The sequence below is a fragment of the Excalfactoria chinensis genome, chromosome 23 (genome assembly GCF_039878825.1).
Source record: "Excalfactoria chinensis isolate bCotChi1 chromosome 23, bCotChi1.hap2, whole genome shotgun sequence".
Classification (NCBI taxonomy): domain Eukaryota; kingdom Metazoa; phylum Chordata; class Aves; order Galliformes; family Phasianidae; genus Excalfactoria; species Excalfactoria chinensis.
Window position 1 is genome coordinate 4,052,679 of NC_092847.1, and position 19,390 is coordinate 4,072,068.

A 19,390-nucleotide genomic window follows, 5' to 3' on the forward strand; every position below is an offset into this window, starting at 1 on the left:
CCCCCCGTGTACAAAGAGACGGTTTTGTTCTGAAATTCATGATACTATGGGATGGGGAAAAAGTATTCCCAAGAGTAAAACAAACTAACAAAAAACCCACAACGCCAAGAAAAACTGACTGGGCAGCACGGGGCTGTGAAGTAACCTCATTTATACAACAGCTCCCACATGTGAGTAAACCAAGTAATGCAGCCATTGAGGATGAAGCCTGAGCCTCTTCTCAGCAACTCCACTACGCTGCTTCCAGCACAGAACTTCGGCTGCCACATCCCTCCCTCCCTAACGCACATCAGCAGTCAGCCAGCAGGTTACAGCTTCACAACACAAAGCACCTCATCGCCACCTCCTTCGGCTTCCTCAGACTCCGTTCACCATCGCACCCAAGACCTCCAGCATCCACACGCAGCCCCCAAACGAGGCGTGTGACAGCCCCTGCCCGGAGGGACCCCGGCACCTACATGCAGACCGGAGGGAGATCCTCGCTCACGGCCGCACCGCCGCCTTCACACGCGGCCACCTCGGGGCCACGCCGCACCGCTGTCAGCAGCTCCGCAGCCTCCCGCTTCCAGCCTAAAGGTGCCTCTTACCTCCGGCCGCCCCCAGCTCCGCTCCCGGCTCCATCCGACCTCCCGGCTCCCTCCGTCGTCCCGCCCGGCTCCACGCGGCCGCAGCTCTTGTTTACGTCGCGCCCCGCGGCGGGCCGAGCTCCCTCAGGGGCGGGGCGTCGCTCAGGCCGGCGCCGCTCTCGGACGGGGGGCGCGTGGCGCTGCCGGCACTTGGCGGTTCCCGCTCCGAAGCTCCGCGACGCGCTGTCCGTTACCGACGCTGTTTCTCCCATCTCACTCTCGGACGCACCGGGAGACACCGGGGAACCGCGGGCCCCGCGCGCCGCCTACAGCCCCCACAGTACCCCGCGCGCCTCGCGGCACGGCCCCGGCGCCTCGCACATGCGCGTAGCGATCTATGGCTCCAAGATGGCCGACGCGGCGCCCGGCGGTTCCGGCACGGTAACGGCAGCTCCTCGTTGGGCCGCGGGGTCGTTATGGAAGGCGTCCCTCCGGGCGTCCGGTGGAACGGCAGCGGCCTGCGCCGGCCGGGGCGACCGAACGGTCGCAGCCTGCCCACGGCGGCCTAAAGGGGGAGCTGAAGAGAGGGAGGCGCTGATTGGCTGGATGGCTGGGTGGGGGCGGGGCTTGGCGGAAGGATTTGATTGGTTCAAGCTCTTCTGCGCGAATCGGCGGAGCGGGACGCGGGAGGCTTGGATTAAAGGGAGCGAGCGGGAGAGCGGGCGTGGGTGTAGGGACATAGGGACATAGGGACATGAACATATGGACATAGGGACATAGGGACATGAAAAAAAAGAACATATGAACATCTGGACATGAACATATGGACATATGGACATATGGACATATGGACATGAGCATATGAACATGAGCAATCAGTGTTTGCAGGTTGCTCCAAAAGTAAAGCCTCTCATTTATTTGCATGGAAGCTGCAACAGGTACGTTGAACACAATCATACTATTTGATAAAGCGTTTGCACATCTAGAAAGCACTGCTTTTCAACACGGTCACCACCATTGCCTGTACGTTTTTGTTAGCGCTGAAGAAGAGCCTGCACGCTGCACTCACACTGCTTCAGTGACCCGCTGTTACTGCTGAAACTTGCCTGGGCTCCGGGCAGGGCGGATCAGCAGTTCGGGGTCTGTGTCCACAGAGGTCGGGCAGCAAGCACACCAGCACGCCGGCGGACAACTACTACCTGGCCCGAAGGAGGACGCTGCAGGTGGTGGTCAGCTCCTTGCTCACTGAAGCTGGCTTTGAGAGCGCTGAGAAGGCTGCAGTGGAAACACTGACAGAGATGTTACAGAGCTGTGAGTGTCTGCTGTCACCAGTGTGGTGATCTGGGGCAAAATCACCTTGAAATCGGTTCACATTTGATTTTGCTCTTTCTGTTTTTCGTTTGTTTGGTTGGTTTTGTTTTAACTCTTTAACTCCCAGAGCTTTACATGATGTTATGATGCGGAATAACAATAACAGAAATCATAAAACCATGACAGTAGATTTGATTAAAAGTCAGGTGTTGGGCTGGCACAAATGTGTGTTTGCTGCCTGAAATGAACACGTAATGGTTGTTGGTGGTTTCTTTCCCTCCAGATATCTCTGAAATTGGAAGGAGTGCAAAGTCCTACTGTGAACATACAGCCAGAACACAGCCCACGCTCTCTGACATAGTTGTTACTTTAGTGGAAATGGGTGAGTAGCTGACTCATCTCACTGATTCCACATGCATCCATTGGGTGTTCTGTGTTGCCATGACAATCTGTTCCTGGTGTTTCCAGTAGTTGTGTGATGTCTGCTGTTCTGGGTCTCATGCAGGGGCTGCAATATCACTGTTGTTGATGTAGTGTTGTATGCATACAGAGTACATGATTTTCTTTCTTCTTGGTGCGGTTCCATTTTTCTCTTCTTCTGTATTTCAGGGTTCAATGTTGAAACACTTCCTGCATATGCAAAGCGCTCCCAGAGGATGGTGATCACTGCCCGTATGTGAGAAGTCCTTGTGCAGGAAACAATTTGTTGTTTCTATCTTCTGGCATCCAGAGAGTTGCTGCTTTTCTCATGGCTGGTGTAGCCCAGTGCTCCGGGGCATGCAGTTTGTGTTAAGGATGTAACAGGTGAAGGAGAGTATCCTTTGCCAAACCTGTTGCTTTTGCTTCAGCATCCTCAATGCTCGTGAGAATCCTCAAGGTGGTTCTCCTTGTGTAGGAGGGGGGGTCATGTAAGCCTTGCTCCCTTTTGGGATGCCAAATACAACCTGAAACTGTTGCCTGTGGCATATGCTCTGTCCCTATCACAGGACCTGGAGGCATGGATCACAGCTTGGTGTAGGCTAGCACTTCTTGATGCCTAACGCTTGGCAGAATGATGCTGGCTAATGTAGTGCATCTGCTTTTTTAACCATAGCTCCTGTGACAAATCAGCCTGTGACTCCCAAAGCCCTGACAGCTGGACAGAACAAGCCACATCCATCCCACATCCCTGGCTATTTTCCTGAGTTTCCAGATCCTCACACCTACATCAAGACACCAGTGAGTGAAAAAAGACTTTTGTGCCATTTGGTTTCTGTCTGAAGTCAATAATGTTAGAAAAGGTGCATTTTTATTGTAGTGCTGTTCCCGAACATTGTTTCTGCTGCCTTGGCACAATGCTTGTCATTTGCATATTGCACTTGCTCTAGTTTTATAGCTGATATCTGTAGCTGTTTGAAAACGTGTACATGTTGAAGGTCAGTGCTTGCCTGCATCCTGTTAGTGTTTTGAACCTGATCTGTCTTCACTGAATCTGGTGACTGTACTTGTTTTGTCATCCCTGCTCTGCAGACGTACCGAGAGCCAGTGTCTGATTATCAAGTCCTGCGGGAAAAGGCAGCATCTCAGAGGCGTGACGTGGAAAGAGCTCTCACCCGCTTCATGGCTAAGACAGGAGAAACACAGAGTCTCTTCAAAGATGATGTTAGCACATTCCCATGTGAGTTATCTAGGAAGCCTGTAAAGGACAGTTATCTAACAGAGTATACATCTAGTGTTCTTGTGACTGCAGGAGGTGGGCACTGAGGGATTTCATTGTGTTCAGCCTTCTGAAGCACAGGAAGGGAAGGAAATGAGGGACTTTCTAATTTAAACAGGCACAAAAACTTGCCTTTGTGCTTCATGATCTCTGAGCTGATGAGCTGTCTCCCTTCTTGCTCACTGCATGCTTTTCCCCAACACTAGTGATTGCTGCCAGGCCGTTCACCGTACCCTACCTGACAGCTCTTCTCCCCTCTGAGCTGGAAATGCAGCAAATGGAAGAAACAGATTCATCCGAGCAAGACGACCAGACAGACACAGAGAACCTGCCCTTGCATATGAGCACGGTACGCCCACCCTCAGGTCTCTAGGGCCTGATTTTCTTAAACATATGAAACCTGGTCTTTAGTCTGTCTTCCTTGCAGCTGAGCATTGGGGGTGGAAAGTGGCAAAGTAGGTTGCATTTTACCGGATGTAAATGACTAACATTGTCATGGTTGTTTAACTTTCTGCAAAATATGTTGTATATTGAGGTTATCTAATGTTGGATCACGAGCTTTCAATGCAACCTTTATTTCCGTGCTAGAGGAGAGAGGATCATCACACTATTCTATGCTGTCCTCAGAGGGGATCTACTTATATTAAGAATCTGGAGTTCTCGCCTGTAGTGCGGCTTTTTGCTTGCTTCTGTTTATCTTGGCTGTTGATTATGTTTTGCCCAAGTGTTTTGTGGTTTGAACTTCTCAGCCCTGTTAAGACCAACTTTGGTTATTTATGGTTTTTTTTTTCTTTTTTTCTCCCCTGTGTCAGGATGATTCAGGGCCTGAAAAAGAGAATTCTTCAGTATTACAGCAGAACAGCTCCTTGTCTGGCAGCCGGAATGGGGAGGAGAATATGATAGACAATCCTTATCTCCGGCCAGTGAAAAAGCCCAAGATCCGCAGAAAGAAATGAAATGCAGTCAGCTGGCTGCTAGAAGAAAGAGGAGCCCATTTCTCTGGCTGTTATGCGTAGTCACCTCCGCTGCTGTGGGTATGAGGCGTGGAGCAAGACAGAAGAGGCAGTCTGACTGAATGGCAGAAGAAGAGGAATGATCTTTGTCTGCCTGGCAAACTACACTGTCATCGTTGTTTGCAGTGCTCCCTCTTTCTCCTCTGCTTTCCTCCTAACTGGGAATGCTCAGTGGTCAGTTGCCTTAAAAACGGTAAAAGCCACTGGGTTACAGATGTGAATTGTCTCATTTGCTTTGGTCTCTTCTCACTGTGAGGAGGTTTACTCTCTTAAGAGGCACAGGACAAAAAGATTCTTGCTGCTCTACAGAACACAAAGACATAATTTGGTTTTGGCTGCCTTACAAGCTAGAAAAGAAACTTCTGCAGTGAACCCTGTTTGGCTTTGTAATCTGTGGTGCATGTATGAGGAGAGAGAAAAATCCCACAGAGGTTTCTTTCTTTTGATTGTTGGCAGGTAAAAGCAAACACATTTATCAAAGAATGAAGTGTAAACACAGAGCTAAGATGAGAGTTATTCTCAGCTTTTCTGACTGCAGCTGCACTTCCAGCTTAAAAGTGCTGAGTGTGGTGTTTGCCCTACTCTGCTTTGAGATGCTTTTCTAGCAGTACCAATGGCAGGATTCAACAGCTGCCTCAGGCTCTTTCTTAGTTCTGTTGTTAGGCTCAATGCAGCACAAGTCCTTTGAGAGTTCATGCCTTCACCAGCTGATTTGAAAGATGCTTGCTGCAAAGCTTGGAATATAGAATAAAGCTGTATTGATTGCAGTCTGCAGGGCTGTGCTATTGATCATGCTTTTAAATTTTGTCTTTGTTCAGATATGGGCTTTTATCAACAAAAGTTGCTCTTTTTTCTTTGTTGTTGTTGTTCCTTTTTTTTCTTGGATAAGGAACTTGATTTCAACTGTGGAAATGACTGCTGGTGGGATTGCTCTAACTGTTACCCAGTTTTGGAGGCCTTTCCTTTACTTTATGTTCGATCTTTACTTAGGGAAAATATACACAGAATTCCTGTAACAATAGACTCCTAACCTTACTACAGTCTCCCGAGCATGATATTAATACCTGGATTCTGTACTCCAAACTACCCATCAGCTTTTTCTCATTCATGCAGGTTGCTGCTGAAGGGAAAACTGCTTTTAAGCAGCAGTTAAAACTGCATCTCTTTTAGATGAGAATTTGGTGCTGAGAGGCAGAAAAGACTGCCTGCTTCCTAGAGCAGTACCTGAGTGCAGAGTCGGCTGCAGTCAGAGGGAACAGAGTTATGTGTGTGCTGTTCTCTTCTGCTCAGTGAAGGTACCTCTCCTTCACCTTCACCCAGAGAGGAGGAAGAAGAGGAGGAATTATTTCAGCAAGAATGGAAGTATTCCTGCTAACCTATTTGAAATGCCATCTTTAGCAAAAAAAAAGAAGTCTTGCGTGTGCCATTGCCACTTTTGTTAGTGCCTTGGTTGTACAGAAAATCAAATGTACAAAGACATGGTGTATATATATATATGTGAATGTATATAAAAGGATTTATCTTGTTTTTTTCCTACTTTGGATTAGGTGTTTTTCATAATGAAAATATCCCTTTCTGGACAGGGGAGAATCTGGAATGAAAATAGTATCTTTTATGTTCATAATAAAAGAAATTTTATCTTCTACTTGCAAAAGTGACTGAGTCCTTAACATTTCAGACAGAGTGGAAAAAAACACCCGGATGGAGCCTGAATGTGTGCTCAGTGGGGTCTGCTGAAGGTCTCACCAACATGTAGGAGGTCCTTATTCTTCTGCTGCGTCTCTTCCTTTCTTTGCAATGATGTTTGATTGCTGAGAAGGTTGGGAATTTTCCAACACAGTGCGTTCAGTGAGTTCCATTTATAAGTTTCCTTTATAAGTTTTTTTTCTCTGTCACAAGTGGAACGTGTGGTTGGAAAAGACTGCAGAATCCTTGGTGTTTTTTAGTTGATTCTACATCTTTCTGTGGTTGGGAGGGTTGTGCACTGAGAATAAGGGCTGTCAGCAGCTGCACTGCTTGTGCGAGAGCACTTGAAGCCTGAAAGTGGGAAACTGGAAGAATGTATCTCATTTCTATAGTCAAAATTGGGCTGCAGATGAAATTGCTACAGACGCAGCTAAGCAGACCCAGAAAATGGAAAGCCTGCATTGTGGTTGGTAGTTATTTCAAGTACAAATATTGTGAGTTCCTAGTTTTCCCCTGAGATCTGATCACTGTGCATGCAGGCAAGCTGTAAATATTTATAGAAGTCTCTACAGGCTGAGCTGCACGCTACAGAAGCACCTGAAGCCAAACACCAGAACCTCTCTGTTTCACACTAGGTTTATTTTTGTGGCCTCACACGGTTCTCATAGATTGAGAGCAGCTCTAGACAAGGTACCAGGTCAGGCAATCAAAATCAGCAAGCAGAAAGGCTGCTTTGAACAGCTTTTATTTGAGGAGGCAGAATATTGCAGGCAGACACGTCCACGGGCGGGCTCTGCTGCACAGGGCTGACGTGATGTGTGGCTCAGTTCTCATATAAACTCAGGTAGGCCACGCGGTTCCGATGCTTCATGAATTCTCTGTCCACAAGCAGCTGAAAGAAAAGAGAGCACAGGAAGACACTAGTTGGTGTTGAGAACTGCAGGCTGGTTTGCCAGGTGGTTTTCCTGACCCTCAGCCAATGTTTCAAACTGGAAGATTTTCCCAGCAGAGCTGTGCAGAGAAAGAAATCTGTGCTTTGGTCCTTCCGTTTTCTGGATGGGAACTTCTAGAGCAAACATCCCCTCATCCCTGTCCATACCTTCTGAACGTCTGTTTTTAGCATCCTCCTTGCTGGCATTGGCACTAATGACCAATCTGGAGATCCAAACTTCATTGGCCAAGTGATGTTTCTGTGTAATCGCTTGTCTGCATTGTAAGTTCCAGGTCTAAAGAAAACAGAGACAAAGTATCTCATTTCTAGATGTGGTGCAGGATGTTTGCAACAGGAGAATTAACCAGACCTGCTTAGACCTATGGGAAAAACGCATTTGATGGTCTCCTAGTCATCATCTTAGGTTGGAGACCAAAGCAAAGGAGCCTTTTGAAGATACAAACAAACAAACGAAAACACCAACAAACAAGAAATCATTACTGGGAACTCAGTTACATATCTTCTATTTCTGTCTCAGCATTTCTCTTCCCTAGTACTCCTGCTTGTGGTTAGAATAGTAAGAAAATGAGTTATATTACCCAGGGAAAAGCTCTTTATTCTGAGGCTTATCAGGAAATCGTGGTGTCTTAGATAAAAATGGAGCACAGTTAGGCTGGTGTTTTCTCTCTTTAGTCCAGAATGGCTGGTATGTTCCTGGTCCAGGAGTCACAGTCTGCAAGGGGAAAAAAATCAGAAGATTTTGTTCTACAAGCCATTTCTGGATGCTCTTAATCAGAGCACTTAATGCCAACTAGGTAGGCACTGCAGACCTGCTGTTCAGTGCATGCCTTGGCTACACTGATAGCATAAAAAGAGCAGAATAAATGAAATCTGTGCTTCCTGCTATTTGCCCAGCGTATCCTGTGACATCTCTCCTGACACAATGTCCATCTTCAGAAGCTGCGCTAGTAAACTCGGTTTGTTCTGTTCGTACAACTTGAGCTCCCTTCCTGATTTTGCCTCAGTTACTTTAAGCAGACCCAGCATGTGATCACTACCTACAGCCTATGATAGGATCTGCCTACAAATCCCTTCCAAGCTGTGCTGCTGCCTTTTTGAAGCATCCTTTTCTTACCCGTGGCTCTGGTATGAATCGCCGTGCTGTCCGGGCTCCTATCACGTAGCCTTTCACGCTCAGTGGCCTTATTCCAAACGAGTATCTGAGGCTCATTTCCTGTGGTTAAAAAGCAGAAGCATTGATTGCATCAAAGGAATAGGAGAAGTACCTGAGCAGCAGACACCGTTCCTTTAATTTCTCACTAATTTAGAGTATTAGGACAGCTGGAGCTTTGAGGACTGGTAAATTTAGAAGGTAACTTTTCTAGGAGATTAATTTATTTTTTAGGTATATATGCAGATTTATACAGTGGTCTTTACAGGGCAGGCATGGAGTACATGTAGTATGTACTCCATGGACGCTGTGTCTGGCTGGCTGTGGTCCTATTACCTGTTACTCTTTACTATTACTCCTATAACATGTGTCTTCTGTGGAGGAATAAATCTGAGAATAAAAGACAAACTTACCTCCTGACTTGGGTAACAGCCTGGCCCCAGGGTGGGGATTTCCCTGACGGCTTCTAGCTGGACTGATGTCCTCTCTGGAGCATGGTGGGCAGGGAGCGTTTCCTGATCTCGGAATAACCGAAACGAAATTCGCCTCTGCGTAGCTGTGAAACCAGGAGAGGAAAACGTGGTCAGTGTGACTCACCCAGGCGGAGGTGACCACTTGCTGCTCTTCTTACTCCTGAGGCATCTGCTGCTTCCCGAGGTGAGCCTTATCTCTCAGCTGTCCCTGGATATCCTGGAAGGGTCTGCTCTTCAAATGACTATTTCCTGCTGCCACAGGCTTCTTATTCCCCAGCCTGGGCAAGAAGGTGCATAGCAGCCCAGTAGCAGGAAAGACTGCTGGGGAAGCCCGATGCTGTTGGAGATGCAGAGCCCATGCTTGTAGCCCATACTTGTAGCCCATACTTGTAGCCCATACTTGTAGCCCCTGCTGGTGTGCACACCTCTCAGGGCTTACCTGTGGGCTGCCACTCTGCAAACATGCTGCCATATCACGCACTTAAGAACATCTGTGTACTGCAGTTGCTATAGATACAGGGAGGGGTGCTGGAGGAAATGCTGGCAATGGGAGCTCCTGAAGTATTCAGGAGAAGGAGCAGCTTTGATAAAAGCCCCGAGGATCACACTGTGCTTAGTCTTGCTCCCACGAGTTGCAATTTGCACAGTGAAATTTAGCGGTGGAGAGGTCTCTGGCAAAGCAGTTTATAGATTGTGCTGCCAGGACCCTTCAGTGTGTGTTCTCAGGCATAGTGATGCCCTGCGTCATGTGCTCCCTGTCTTTTTCCCCATGTCTGTCTGTCATGGTGAGACAGCAAGAGATTCCTGGAAAAAGTGATACTGGAATGGAGCCCACCCTCTGGATTTGGGCCCATCCCTCAGCACAAGTGGTAAAATCTGTGACAACCAGGGAGCATCAAAGATTATGAGCAAGATGAGTCAAAACAGAATTCGTTGTTACTTTTGCAGAACACTTTATTTATCATTATTTTTCCATGGAATTAGATCAGAGGAGCGTGTTTGCTGTAACAGAATTGTTGTCTTCATGCCCAGTTGCAGCAGGAGCAGCTGGAATCAAAGATGAGACCGGCCTGGCAAGTCTGTGTGAAGGTTTCGCCATTATTGCAGTTGTAGAATTTGCTCTTGTTGGTCGGATCTGCATAGATGCCATTGGCCTTGCCAGCACAGAATCCACTCCCACCTGAGCTACCGGTATTGCTACCTGAGCTCTCACTTCCACTTTCACTTCCTTGTGTATTACACATAACTGTAGTGGCGGTAGTAGTGGGCTGAGTTGGAGCTTGAGACACGCAGTCTGAAAGAAGAGCAGGAAAAGGCTTGTTTTATTAGTTTCTCAGCTCTCCTTTTCTGCTGTTGGCATCAGCAGAAGAGCTATTAAACTTTGTGCCCCTCAAAGTCTGGCTGGGTTCAAAGTCAGCCTTTGAAAGATCTGGACCCAGACACAAGTTCCAATCTCACTCTTTCATCCTTGGGGATCTACAGTAAAGGGATGTTTCCAGCTCAGTCTCCTGCTGTGGCTTCCATAAAAAAGAAGTTTATCTACCAAGGCCTTAGAATTGAGAGCTCATGGGCTTCTGAGGCTCTGCACCAGCAGTGAGCTAGGGGATCCCCTTCAAGGAGGCCCTGCTACTTACTGCTGCTTTGCTGACCAAGAGCGTTCTTCAGGGTGGTAATCAGGGGATATTTGCCCTGTTTACAGAAAGTGCCAGTGAAGTCATCCATATCAAGGGCCCAAACCATAGCACCGCCATAGTTGTTCTTCTTCAGCCAGTCAACCTGTGTAATGCCAGGAGAGAAATGACTGTTAGTCCCAGGATGTGCTACTGCAGAAGGGCTTTTGCACTGTCATTAGTACAGCTGTGCTTCCCACCCACCCACCCACTGTACCTTGATGTTGAAGCTCTTGATGTTGTCATAGCCAACCCATTCACTGCTCTTGTAGGCATAGGGCACATCCTGGGGAGCATCCCAAGCCTGGGTGGCTCCAGAGTCCAGGAATGTGCAGATCTAGGAGGAAAGGGCAGAAAGAGGGAACTGAGTGTCTGGAATATTCCATTAATCCATGGGATACATTTCATTTCTAGGAAGTTTCATGACAATTCTTTGCTGTGTAGATGTGGAACGCACATACCTCGTAGTAAGCCAAGAAACCAGACTGCCTTGTGTAAGGCCCAGCTGGCCCAGGGCCCGATGTTGGTGCCCCAACAGCAGTGTTGGATGGATCCTTGAGGATGTAGCTATGTCCGTAGGTTGGGAATCCAACCAGGAGTTTCTCAGCTGGAGCACCATTGCTCTTCCAATAGTTCATAGCATAATCCTATAAAAAAAGGCATCCTGGTTATGATTTTGTCCTGAATTTTAGGCTGTAGGATGAATTCTTAACCTTCTCACTGGTGGTGCAATTACAGTGGTCGGTGAGGTAGATTACTAAACTCTACTTACAACATTGAAATAGATGAGGTCACCAGTGTCAGCGGGGCCTTTGTACAGAGGGCTGTTCTCCCCTGTTTGTCCATCCCAGGAGCCATGGAAATCATAGGTCATCACATGGAAATAATCCAAGTACCTGGCAGTTTTAATGACATAATTTCTCTTAATTGCTCAAAGTTAAAGACCATTTAAGTAACAAAAACAGTATTGGAGAGTTTGCCACTCACTTTCCAAGCTCAGCAATCTGGTAACCAGCCTGAATATTGGAAAGTCCTGCAGCAACAGCAGCAGTGATCATGAGACGCGGCTTGTTCACCTGCTTGGCTTCCTGCTCAAAGGCGGCCAGCATTTCCTGCAGGAGACCAACAAACAGCTCAGTGTGAGCCCTGTGACCCCACGCAGGATTTGTTCAAAGCCTTTTGTTGTGTTCTACCTGAACAAGGACGGTGAAGAGACCTTTGTCCTGAGAAGGGCTGCCCCTCGATCCAGGGTATTCCCAGTCAATGTCCAGCCCATCAAACTGGTACTGGCGCAGGAATTTGATGACAGAGTTGATGAAGGTCTGGCGGTTCTCAGGAGTGGAAACCATTGTGGAGAACCTAGGGAAGGAGTTGGGGCAGAATTGGGGCTTGGCTGGTGCCTCTTTTCCCCTTCACCTCCATGTCCAGTGTGTCGTTATGGGAAACGGGTGGTTTGAACTTACTTGGCTGTTCCAAAGTTCCATCCTCCAATTGCCAGGAGGGTCTTGAGATTTCCATTCCTGCAGTGGGAGGAACAGAAACGTGTTTCAGTCCAAATATTGTCTTAGTATTGCTGTTTCTAACTTTAGATAAAGGACCAACATGAAGCACAGTGCTCTTGCTTTTCTGGAAAGTGGCTGTTGCAGCTGCATTTGTAGCTGTGATGTGGATTGAAGCCCAAGGAGTATGTCAGGAGCACAGTGCCTGATGTTCCTCATCCCCAGAGAATCAATGCTGGCAGCCTGGCCAGCCTTCGCTGCCCATCACTGTCTGCCCCTTTTTATTTGCCCACCTCAGCACGTGGATTGAGCTGCCATCATGTACAGAACAGTAATTTGCAAGACATGAATGGGAAAACACATGATGCCTGATGCTCTCAGTACATACTGATTTTTCAGCCCATTGAAGGATTTGTAGAGGGTCTCATCATTCCATTCATAAGTCGTGATCTCATTGTTGGACATCCCAGCGAAGGCATAGATCAGATGGTCACAGAGGCATGGGTCGATGTTGTCTGGCATGTATTTTCCCAGGCCAGGCCTGTACTGAGCCCAGTTGGTGAAATAGCATGATAGCACATAGGCAGAGCCTGCAGAGAAATTGAGGAGGTGGAGCCAGGGGAAAAGGGAGTAAATGGAAGATGCCGATGGCCGGTTATGTATGCTGACCAGGTAACTAGCTGCTTGAGATTTCCTGTAACAATCTTTCATGCCACTCAGTATAGCCAACACTGCCCCAGACTGCACTTGTTTTAAGTGACAACATAAATGAAATCTGATCAGAAATGTTTGGGCAATGTTTGCTTGGCAGTAAGGATTTCAAAGAAAGGGACGTAGGACTGGTTATCCTTCTGGGAACTGCCTCCCTAAGGTCAATGCTGCATTTCCTTCTTTCTTTGTACCCTGAAAATCATGAATCAGGGTGGTTGTGGCTGCTGTGTCTTATTCCCAAACTGAGTCTTTCTCCCCTTGGTGAGGAAAAACAGACATAGAACAAACCTCCAGTGAAGTGCCTGAATGGAGGAAGGATGTTGGTATACCTAATACTCTGCATGCCTGCCTTGATTATGTGTGCCCATGCCAAAAAGCATTTGTTGAGTTGTTTTGGGGTGGGAAGCACATACCTATTTGGGCATTCAGCAGGAGGGCCAGACCTTTGAAAAACAAAGTGAAATATTAGTCTTTGAAATAAACATTAGTGCTGGAAGAAGCAGAAGTCATTTGATAGGTACACTGTTATACAATCAATAACATTGCTCTGTGCCAACTTTTTCAGTCAGTATAAACCCAACAGAAGCTCAGTCTGAGGTCACAGTTCATTCTGAGGGAAGCAAACAAGCAGAAAAGCTAATGGTCATTAAGGTCTCAGTAGGCTGCTAGAGTTGATTCCCTCAGCAGGTGTTGATTCCTATGAACACAGCTGAAATAACAGAGACCTACAGGCAAATATGCACAGTAATAGCTCTGTTAGCATGGCAGTTTTCATCATTAGAGAGATATGTTTTGGTCCTTCAGTTAAAGAAATCAATTAAGTAAAGAAATTGCATATCTAAGGAAGAAGAAAACACCAGAGCACTCCAGCATATAAACAACCAGAATATGTGGTAGCTATTTTCCTTTGACTAACCAGAAAATGCAACATCTCGAATTCCATAGAACCTCTCCTCTGTCACCCAGTATTGAAGTGAGAGAGCCTCAGTGCTTGTCAGGAAGGCAAAGAAGTAAGTTTAGAAGCAGGACTTACCTGTAAGCAGAATGAGCTTGGCCATCTTTGACCAGAACTGATCTGGTGCACACCTTTCCTCACTTTTATATGCTCCTCTCCTGTCATACAAGTCTTGTGTCAACAAAGATGCCCAAACATTGCACAAGTTGGTAAAGATCAACGTCAAAGAAAAATAATAGGAATACAATTGGCCGTAACACTCTATTTGGAAAAAAAACAGTATTATCACACCCTGACATTTTGTGTTGCGGCCTGAGCAGTGGAAGAACAAGATTAGGTGACTTTTCTTAGAAATTCTCTTTACTGTGACAGACCTTGTGTCAATATCGGTGATTACACTGGAGTAGGTGTCTGAAGTGTTCAACCTTGCGTTGCCATTGTGTCTGCCCAGAGGTGGCAGGTGCTGCCAAATCAAGGTGCTTTACAAGGGTTCAGTCTCCTTGGCTGTGGGTCAGAGAGGTGAGACTGAGTGGAGCCTGGACCTACAGCAGACCCAGGAGCTCACTGCTGTTGGCAAGTGATTGGTTGGGATCCAGGTGACTTTTTTGGTCTGACTTCTCTGCTGCACATCCCACTTTCTCTGCACTGAGTCGTAGCTTTTTTGGTGTTAAGATGATGTGAAGGGGAATTTCAGGATGGTTGCCAAGACTTGCTGGAACGGGAGCCTTGAAAATGCCCACAGTGTTGTCCATGTCACGAAAGTACTGAACTGCCATAATAGCTCATTAGGCTGTAGATGTGGGGTATGGAGGAATGAGATGAGAAATGGTGGATGACTGAGGTGGTTTGCCAGGGTCAGGTATGGCACTGGCACAGCTTCACACCCACCCACTTCAAGATGTTTCTAACAGGTGACTGCCAGCCAACTCTCTAACGAGTGCTGTATTCCAGGGAGGCCTGAACCATGACATGCATTGTTAACTCTGGTGTACCCAAGGCATTGCTTTGGATATGTTCTGTTCTACCTGCCCTTGCTACTGAGATTAGACAGGTCAGTGTGGAAGGCTCAACTGGGGAGAACTGTAAAGGTCAGTGAAATGGAGCCATATCTTTTGGATAACCCTGTCCTAACCCTTACCTGGATAGAAAGGCATAAGCATTGATCTCCTGATACAGGTTTGAGCTTCTAAAAATAGGCTTATTTCCAATGAAGGTAAGGACAAAAAGCCAGAGCAGCTGATATCACAGGAGATGGATGTGTTTTGAGGAAATATTTCCATTTCTGTCCATTGGAGGCAGCTGTAGTGATAACCAATAGTGTTGAGGTACAATGAGGGCTGACATGCCCTTGGATGTAAGGCCCCCACAGGAGACTTGCTGCAGCATTTCAGTTCTGCCTCTCAGGGAGAGCTGAGGTGATGTGTGGAGCTGAAGTGCCGCACTCTCCAGGCTTCTGGAGAGTCAGGCTCTTGGTTGTTGGTGCCACCTCACTCTCAGTGCTCTCTTACAGCACAGCATGATCTGCCCAGTCTCCTCTTTCTGTTGATTTTTTCCCCTCTGACTCACTGCCCCACTAGGAAAGTAAGAAAGACTTGGAATATGCCTGTCTAGGACTATTGAAGTGCCACTTCTGGATTTGGGCCCTACCCTGGGCACGGATGTAAGTACTGGGAGAGAACCAATATCACGAGCAAGATGAGTCAAAGCAGCATGCATTTTTGCTTTAGCAGAACACTTTATTTATCATTATTATTCCATGGGATTAGATCAGGGCGATGTGTTTGCTGTAACAGAACTGGTATCTTCATGCTCGGTTGCAGCAGAAGCAGATGGTATCGCTCATGAGGTCTGCCTGGCAGTTCAGCAAATAATTTTTGATGTATTTCAAGTATTGGTAGAAGCTGCTCTTGTTGAATAAGTCTGGATCACTTTATCAGCACAGAATCTGCTCCCATTGGAATTACTACTCTAGTACTTGCTCACAAAACCATTTCCACTTCTACTCCCGGTGTTAGGAGCTGTAGGCACTTGAGGACTGGATTACTAATAGGTCAGACAGCCTGAAAGGAAATCAGAAAGGCATTTTCAGAGAATCACAGAATCACGAAATGGTAGAATGGCTTGTGTTTGAAGTGAACTTAAAGAACTGTCTGGTTCTCAACTCTCTGGACAAACTTTTCCAATGCCTCACCACCCTCCGAGTAAAGAATTTCCTTCAATCATCTAATCTAAATCTCCATTTCCTTAGCTTAAAAACTGTTGCCCCTTGTCCTTTCACCATCAGACCATATAAAACGTCTATGTCCCTTATGTTTATCTGCTCCCTTAAGTACTGGAAGGCCGCAGTGAGGTCTCCCTGGAACCTTTTCCATATTAAACAAATACATCTCCCTCAGCTCTCCTTCATAGGAGAGGTGCTCCAGCTTCTGAGCATCTTTGTAGCAAGAGCTCTATGACTTTGTTTGCCTTTTGTGAATGTATATTTACAATAAGCATCCCTGACTTCCCTCTTTTCATGGTCTCCTGGTGCTATAAGCCCAACTTTTTGTTGTTGCAAACTATTCAAGTTACTCACTGCTGCTCTGCTGACCAAGAGCGTTCTTCAGGGTGGTAATCAGGGGATATTTGCCCTGTTTACAGAAAGTGCCAGTGAAGTCATCCATATCAAGAGTCCAAACCATAGCACCGCCATAGTTGTTCTGCTTCAGCCAGTCAACCTGTGTAATGCCAGAAGAGAAATGACTGTTAGTCCCAGGATGTGCTACTGCAGAAGGGCTTTTGCACTGTCATTAGTACAGCTGTGCTTCCCACCCACTGTACCTTGATGTTGAAGCTCTTGATGTTGTCATAGCCAACCCATTCACTGCTCTTGTAGGCATAGGGCACATCCTGGGGAGCATCCCAAGCCTGGGTGGCTCCAGAGTCCAGGAATGTGCAGATCTAGGAGGAAAGGGCAGAAAGAGGGAACTTAGTAACTGTCCCATAGAAATGGGTGGCTGGAATATTCCATGAATCTGTGGGATAAAATTCCTTTTTAGGCAGTTTGAAGTAGTTTGAAGTGTGTTTCTGTTCCTGGCTGCATAGATGTGGTGGAACACACATACCTCGTAGTAAGCCAGCAACCCAGCTTCCTTTGTGTAAGGTCCAGCTGGCCCAGGGCCCGATGTTGGTGCCCCAACAGCAGTGTTGGATGGATTCTGGAGGTTGAAGTTATGTCCGTAGGTTGGGAATCCCACCAGGAGTTTCTCAGCTGGAGCACCATTGCTCTTCCAATAGTTCATAGCATAATCCTATAAAAAACACATCTTAGTTCATTCTGTGTCCCAACTTGTAGGCTGAAGGATGATTGAAACTTCTCACTGGCTAAGCAACGATGGTAGTCTCTGAGACAGACTCCCAAATTGTACTTACAACACTGAGGTAGGCATTATTGCCACCGTACAGAGGGCTGTTCTCCCCAGTTTGCCCATCCCCAGAGCTGTAGAAGTCATAAGTCATCACATGGAAGTAGTCCAGGTACCTGTGGAGAAAGGTTCCTGTGTCTGCAGCCCAGCCAGTTCAGTCACCCGGACCCAACTGTTACTTCAGACCTGCCCATTTACCCCACAACAACCCTCCACCAGGAAGAGTGCTGGAAGAAATCTCTGGAAGGAAGTTCTAGAAAGCATGCCAGGGAGTTTGCCACTCACTTTCCAAGCTCAGCAATCTCGTAGCCAGCCTGAATATTGGAAAGTCCTGCAGCAACAGCAGCAGTGATCATGAGACGCGGCTTGTTCACCTGCTTGGCTTCCTGCTCAAAGGCGGCCAGCATTTCCTGCAGGAGACCAACAAACAGCTCAGTGTGAGCCCTGTGACCCCACGGAGGATTTGTTCAAAGCCTTTTGTTGTGTCCTACCTGAACAAGGACGGTGAAGAGACCTTTGTCCTGAGAAGGGCTGCCCCTCGTTCCAGGGTATTCCCAGTCAATGTCCAGCCCATCAAACTGGTACTGGCGCAGGAATTTGATGACAGAGTTGATGAAGGTCTGGCGGTTCTCAGGAGTGGAAACCATTGTGGAGAACCTAGGGAAGGAGTTGGGGCAGAATTGGGGCTTGGCTGGTGCCTCTTTTCCCCTTCACCTCCCTGTCCAGTGTGTTCTTATGGGAAATGGGTGGTTTGAACTTACTTGGCTGTTCCAAAATTCCAACCCCCAATTGCCAGGAGGGTCTTGAGATTTCCATTCCTGCAAAGGGAGGAACAGAAACGTGTTTCAGTCCAAATATTGTCTTAGTATTGCTGTTTCTAACTTTAGATAAAGGACCAACATGAAGCACAGTGCTCTTGCTTTTCTGGAAAGTGGCTGTTGCAGCTGCATTTGTAGCTGTGATGTGGACTGAAGCCCAAGGAGTATGTCAGGAGCACAGTGCCTGATGTTCCTCATCCCCAGAGCATCAATGCTGGCAGCCTGGCCAGCCTTTACTGCCCATCACTGTCTTCCCATTCCCCTCAGCGTCCCCACAGCTCATGCAGGGTATGGATGCTCTGCAATTTGCTGGTCCTGAACAAGTGTATAAATGTTGCCTGATGCTCTCAGTACATACTGATTTTTCAGCCCATTGAAGGATTTGTAGAGGGTCTCATCGTTCCATTCAATGGTTGTGATCTCATTGTCGGACATCCCAGCGAAGGCATAGATCAGATGGTCACAGAGGCATGGGTCGATGTTGTCAACTGTAAAGCGCCCTGAGCCAGGCCTGTACTGAGCCCAGTTGGTGAAATAGCATGACAGCACATAGGCAGAGCCTGCAGAGAATTAGAGATGGGGTAGTTCTGAACTGCACCAAAGAGAAGATAGTCACTTAATAATGATTATCATAACTAGATCTCATCAGAAATGATTGGGCAATATTTGTTTGGGACTATGAATAGTTCAGTGAAGGAGAAGTAGAACTGTTTATCCTTCTGGGAACTGCCTCCCCAACTTCAGTGATGCATTTCCTTCTTTCTTTGTTCGTGCCCTGAAACTCATGATTCAGGGTGGTTGTGGCTGATGTGTCTCTTTCTCAAACTGAGTCTTTCTCCCCTTGGTGAGGAAAAACAGGCTTAGAACAGATCTCCAGTGAAGTGTCCGGATGGAGGAAGGATGTTGGTATCTAATATGCTGCATGCCTGCCTTGACTGTGTGTGCCCATGCTCAAAAGTGTTTAGTGAGTTGTTTTGGGGTGGGGAGCACATACCTATTTGGGCGTTCAGCAGGAGGGCCAGACCTGTGTAGAAATGAAGAGCACATAAGGGATTAGTATTTGTATTTGCAAACTCAGAGCTCTACTGCAGGACTGGACCGGAAGAGAGCCATAGTGGTCATAAAGGCAGAGTTTTGAAGCAGGACTTACCAGTTAGCAAAATGAGCTTGGCCATCTTTGATGCAAACTAATCTGGTGCAGACCGTTTCTCTCTTTTATATCCTCCTCTCACTTCTTGCAAGTCTTGTGTCAACAACGATGCTGAAACGTTATTGGGCATTACACAAGATTAGATTGCCTTTATTAGAAAGTTTCTTTACCACAACAGACTTTGTGTCGATATCAGTGATTACGCAGAGGTCTGTTCAACCTCGTCCTGACATTGTGTCTGCCCAGAGGTGGCAGGTGCTACCAAACCAAGGTGCTTTACAAGGGTTTGGTCTCCTTGGCTGGGGGTCAGTGAGACAAAACTGGGTAGGGCTTGGA

The 19,390-nt window shown here is 47.1% G+C and overlaps 5 protein-coding genes across 5 annotated transcripts in view; 1 reads left to right on the forward strand and 4 right to left on the reverse strand.

The window, feature by feature from the left end:
- CCND3 (cyclin D3) overlaps positions 1–706 on the reverse strand; it is a 31,263-nt gene extending 30,557 nt beyond the window's left edge. The window contains exon 1 of the mRNA XM_072355913.1: positions 588–706. The gene's annotated coding sequence lies outside the window, so the exon portion shown is untranslated. The remainder of the gene's footprint in view (positions 1–587) is intronic.
- Positions 611–6,236, forward strand: TAF8 (TATA-box binding protein associated factor 8). The gene is made up of 8 exons (XM_072355914.1): positions 611–1,007; positions 1,721–1,877; positions 2,161–2,259; positions 2,487–2,549; positions 2,971–3,095; positions 3,387–3,534; positions 3,780–3,922; positions 4,386–6,236. Exons 1-8 carry the CDS (start codon positions 948–950, stop codon positions 4,527–4,529), a joined length of 939 nt encoding a protein of 312 aa, XP_072212015.1. The 5' UTR covers positions 611–947; the 3' UTR covers positions 4,530–6,236.
- A 663-nt stretch (positions 6,237–6,899) lies between these two features.
- CIMAP3 (ciliary microtubule associated protein 3) lies at positions 6,900–9,344 on the reverse strand. Its single transcript, XM_072356286.1, has 6 exons — positions 9,287–9,344; positions 8,788–8,930; positions 8,339–8,437; positions 7,803–7,936; positions 7,372–7,498; positions 6,900–7,164 (listed from the first exon to the last, which is right to left on the reverse strand). Exons 1-6 carry the CDS (start codon positions 9,309–9,311, stop codon positions 7,096–7,098), a joined length of 597 nt encoding a protein of 198 aa, XP_072212387.1. The 5' UTR covers positions 9,312–9,344; the 3' UTR covers positions 6,900–7,095.
- Positions 9,345–9,791: 447 nt separating this feature from the next.
- LOC140262000 (acidic mammalian chitinase-like) lies at positions 9,792–13,793 on the reverse strand. Its single transcript, XM_072356064.1, has 11 exons — positions 13,761–13,793; positions 13,141–13,170; positions 12,405–12,606; positions 11,981–12,037; positions 11,711–11,876; positions 11,505–11,629; positions 11,290–11,413; positions 10,979–11,164; positions 10,735–10,854; positions 10,482–10,623; positions 9,792–10,141 (listed from the first exon to the last, which is right to left on the reverse strand). The coding sequence occupies exons 1-11, from the start codon at positions 13,783–13,785 to the stop codon at positions 9,870–9,872; spliced, it is 1,449 nt and encodes a 482-aa protein (XP_072212165.1). The 5' UTR covers positions 13,786–13,793; the 3' UTR covers positions 9,792–9,869.
- Positions 13,794–15,662: 1,869 nt separating this feature from the next.
- LOC140262004 (acidic mammalian chitinase-like) lies at positions 15,663–19,166 on the reverse strand. The gene is made up of 11 exons (XM_072356070.1): positions 19,055–19,166; positions 18,899–18,928; positions 18,263–18,464; positions 17,848–17,904; positions 17,578–17,743; positions 17,372–17,496; positions 17,094–17,202; positions 16,787–16,972; positions 16,503–16,622; positions 16,258–16,399; positions 15,663–15,742 (listed from the first exon to the last, which is right to left on the reverse strand). The coding sequence occupies exons 1-11, from the start codon at positions 19,077–19,079 to the stop codon at positions 15,726–15,728; spliced, it is 1,179 nt and encodes a 392-aa protein (XP_072212171.1). The 5' UTR covers positions 19,080–19,166; the 3' UTR covers positions 15,663–15,725.
- Positions 19,167–19,390: the final 224 nt, after the last annotated feature.

Bases quoted from the DNA above. Each gene is read 5' to 3' on its own strand.
- TAF8 (XM_072355914.1), top strand. From the start codon at position 948: ATGCGCGTAGCGATCTATGGCTCCAAGATGGCCGACGCGGCGCCCGGC. The intron at 2,550-2,970 runs GTATGTGAGAAG...TTTTAACCATAG, and splicing joins GAGGATGGTGATCACTGCCC to CTCCTGTGACAAATCAGCCT. The intron at 3,535-3,779 runs GTGAGTTATCTA...CCCCAACACTAG, and splicing joins TGATGTTAGCACATTCCCAT to TGATTGCTGCCAGGCCGTTC.
- LOC140262004 (XM_072356070.1), bottom strand. From the start codon at position 19,079: ATGGCCAAGCTCATTTTGCTAACTG. The intron at 17,497-17,577 runs GTAGGACACAAC...GGTCTCCTGCAG, and splicing joins TCTTCACCGTCCTTGTTCAG to GAAATGCTGGCCGCCTTTGA. The intron at 16,623-16,786 runs GTATGTGTGTTC...CTTTCCTCCTAG, and splicing joins GGTTGCTGGCTTACTACGAG to ATCTGCACATTCCTGGACTC.
- CIMAP3 (XM_072356286.1), bottom strand. From the start codon at position 9,311: ATGTTTGCAGAGTGGCAGCCCACAG. The intron at 8,931-9,286 runs GTAAGCCCTGAG...CTGGTTTCACAG, and splicing joins TGCAGAGTGGCAGCCCACAG to CTACGCAGAGGCGAATTTCG. The intron at 7,499-7,802 runs GTAATATAACTC...TGTTTTCTTTAG, and splicing joins AATAAAGAGCTTTTCCCTGG to ACCTGGAACTTACAATGCAG.
- LOC140262000 (XM_072356064.1), bottom strand. From the start codon at position 13,785: ATGGCCAAGCTCATTCTGCTTACAG. The intron at 11,165-11,289 runs GTAAGTAGAGTT...CTTTTTTTATAG, and splicing joins ACCTCATCTATTTCAATGTT to GATTATGCTATGAACTATTG. The intron at 10,855-10,978 runs GTATGTGCGTTC...CTTTCCTCCTAG, and splicing joins GTTTCTTGGCTTACTACGAG to ATCTGCACATTCCTGGACTC.